Here is a 2,100-nt window from a genome sequence, read left to right on the forward strand (position 1 = left end):
GTTTTCATGTATTTTATTCTTATAATAAACTTGATCTAACTACCTACGTGGACATTTCTCAAAAGAGATCATTCATTTAGTGAGTTAAAAAAAAGGTTGTCAAAAAGACTGCTTACCTTTTTTGTCTCCAGCAGCGGTGGGGATGTTGTATGTGGTCACCCCGAGCTCTTTCTTCTCAGGTTTGGCCTTTTTCTGYGAGAAAAAGCAATGTAGCTCAGAATCAATCAAAAAACAAAACTCTTACACGAATTTAAGTTTTAAAGTTGAGCACCCTACCTCTGTTGGTGGTTGAGTCTTTTTTTTTGCCTCCATTTCCTTTTTCTGTTGGAACTTCTCCAGCTTCTCTCTCTTCTTTGCTTCTTTTTTCAGCTGTGCTTCTGTCTTTGGTGGACCTGAAGGAAGAAACAAAACCAAACTTAGTTTATATACTGTATAGTGGTACACAAAACATTGARCAAATACTTGAATGGGATTTGTTTACCATTAGTTGTGGTGTTTGAACAGTCCACAGCAGGACAGGTGTTTGTAACTTTTGTAACTCCAGCAGTATTTGGTTTTTGTGCCACCGGTCCCACTTTCTCACAAAGCGTGATCTGACCCAACACCTTCAGGAACTGTGGCTGATTAATGCAGGTTGTGAACCATCTGGTAACATTAATCAATGATTTCCTGTCTGAAGGCTCTAGTGCCTGAAAACAAAAACAATAAAACACATAAACCCAGCAGTAGAGACGACTTTCAGTAATTGTGTTGCACTACATACGTACATATTTGAAGGGTAGAAGAACAGCTGTGGCTACAGCCATATCAGCCAAGGTGATGCTTTCTCCCACCAAGAAAGTTCTTGGTGCCAGGGTCTGATCGAGAACTTTTAGAACACGCATGAGTTCTGCTCGAGAACTCTGCTGGACCTGAAAACACAYGTCAGAAAAGACGACTTTACAGACTTAATTCACACATAGCTCCAAGACTGTAAAAAGTTTAGAAGGTACCTTTTTGTCCACTCCATTCACCCCCATCAGAGGGAATACCACGGCACAGGAAACAGGGATGAGCTCATTGTCCGTAAAGCTGAGCCACTGCCACACCTGGCTCTGCTGCCTTGAATCTAAACCTGCTCTCTTCCCCTGAAAAGCCAGGTACCAAGACACAGCACCAGACCCACTCAGAACCGGGTCACCCTGCCCGGCAGGCAAAACCAAAGCTGGTCTGGACCGGGCATTCAAGGATGCTGGTGGGTCCTCTGTGATGATTTGCGGGCGAAAAGATGGACAGAACTCTGCAGCAACAAGAGCCAGGAGACTCCTGAAGTCATCAGGGTGAGGGGACACGTACAGAGTGGCCATCTCTGAAGAACAGAAATACGGTTATTTCTACAGATCMCTGAAGGGTTTCAAACAACATGTAATAAAATACAACAATTATCTGTGTACTTGAAAGGCCAAAGTTGGTGCTTTTGTACATTTTAAGGCGAGCTGCACAAATCATTCATACTTAAGGTTTACTCTTTAAAGAATTAAGTTATATTCAATTAAAATTTTTAAGTAGCTTTAATACAACTTCCAAAAATATTCGCTTTAAAACGAAAACATTTTGTGAGCTCAATACTTTGTTTCACGAGCTGCTAAGCTGATTTCTACCACCTGTCAACTACAGAAAAGTCAGAAAGATAGGCTATGCTAGCTTTAGCTTCTCTGTCAAACTAAATCTGCACTTTCTCTGAACTTTCACTGTCAGTTTTGTTTGCGGCGCAACACACAGCGCTAAATTATTATGTTCTGTTAGTTTTTAAGAAATCGGTGATTTTTTTCCTTTAAAAGCTTCACGAGACGCAACTGTACCTTTGAATGAAATGTCAGCTCAGTCAACACACCCGCATGAGTCCTCTCAGGTTCTGCGCATGCGCTGACTGATGCAATGAAGTGTCCATTTCCGGGTTTCTCTTCGCCTCTTCCGCTCCTTTAGAATATTTTTTAAAAGCAGGATTTTGTCTATGTATTGTTGTCAAAATATTTGTCTGATTTTACCTCACAATCTTTTTGTTTTATTTTTTATTTTTGTGACTATGAAACAAATTAGCCTTTTTTTATACCTATCAAT

The 2,100-nt window shown here is 40.6% G+C and overlaps 1 protein-coding gene across 1 annotated transcript in view; it reads right to left on the reverse strand.

Moving 5' to 3' along the window:
- The window catches only part of vars1 (valyl-tRNA synthetase 1), a gene marked incomplete at its 5' end in the record, with an annotated part of 22,582 nt that extends 20,623 nt beyond the window's left edge, over positions 1–1,959 (reverse strand). The window contains 6 exon segments of the mRNA XM_014013415.1: positions 117–192; positions 277–392; positions 482–689; positions 768–911; positions 993–1,348; positions 1,842–1,959. Coding sequence (XP_013868869.1) covers positions 117–192; positions 277–392; positions 482–689; positions 768–911; positions 993–1,346 — 898 coding nt within the window.
- Between the last annotated feature and the right edge of the window lie 141 nt (positions 1,960–2,100).

Source organism: Austrofundulus limnaeus, unplaced genomic scaffold (assembly GCF_001266775.1).
Source record: "Austrofundulus limnaeus strain Quisiro unplaced genomic scaffold, Austrofundulus_limnaeus-1.0 Scaffold101, whole genome shotgun sequence".
NCBI lineage: Eukaryota > Metazoa > Chordata > Actinopteri > Cyprinodontiformes > Rivulidae > Austrofundulus > Austrofundulus limnaeus.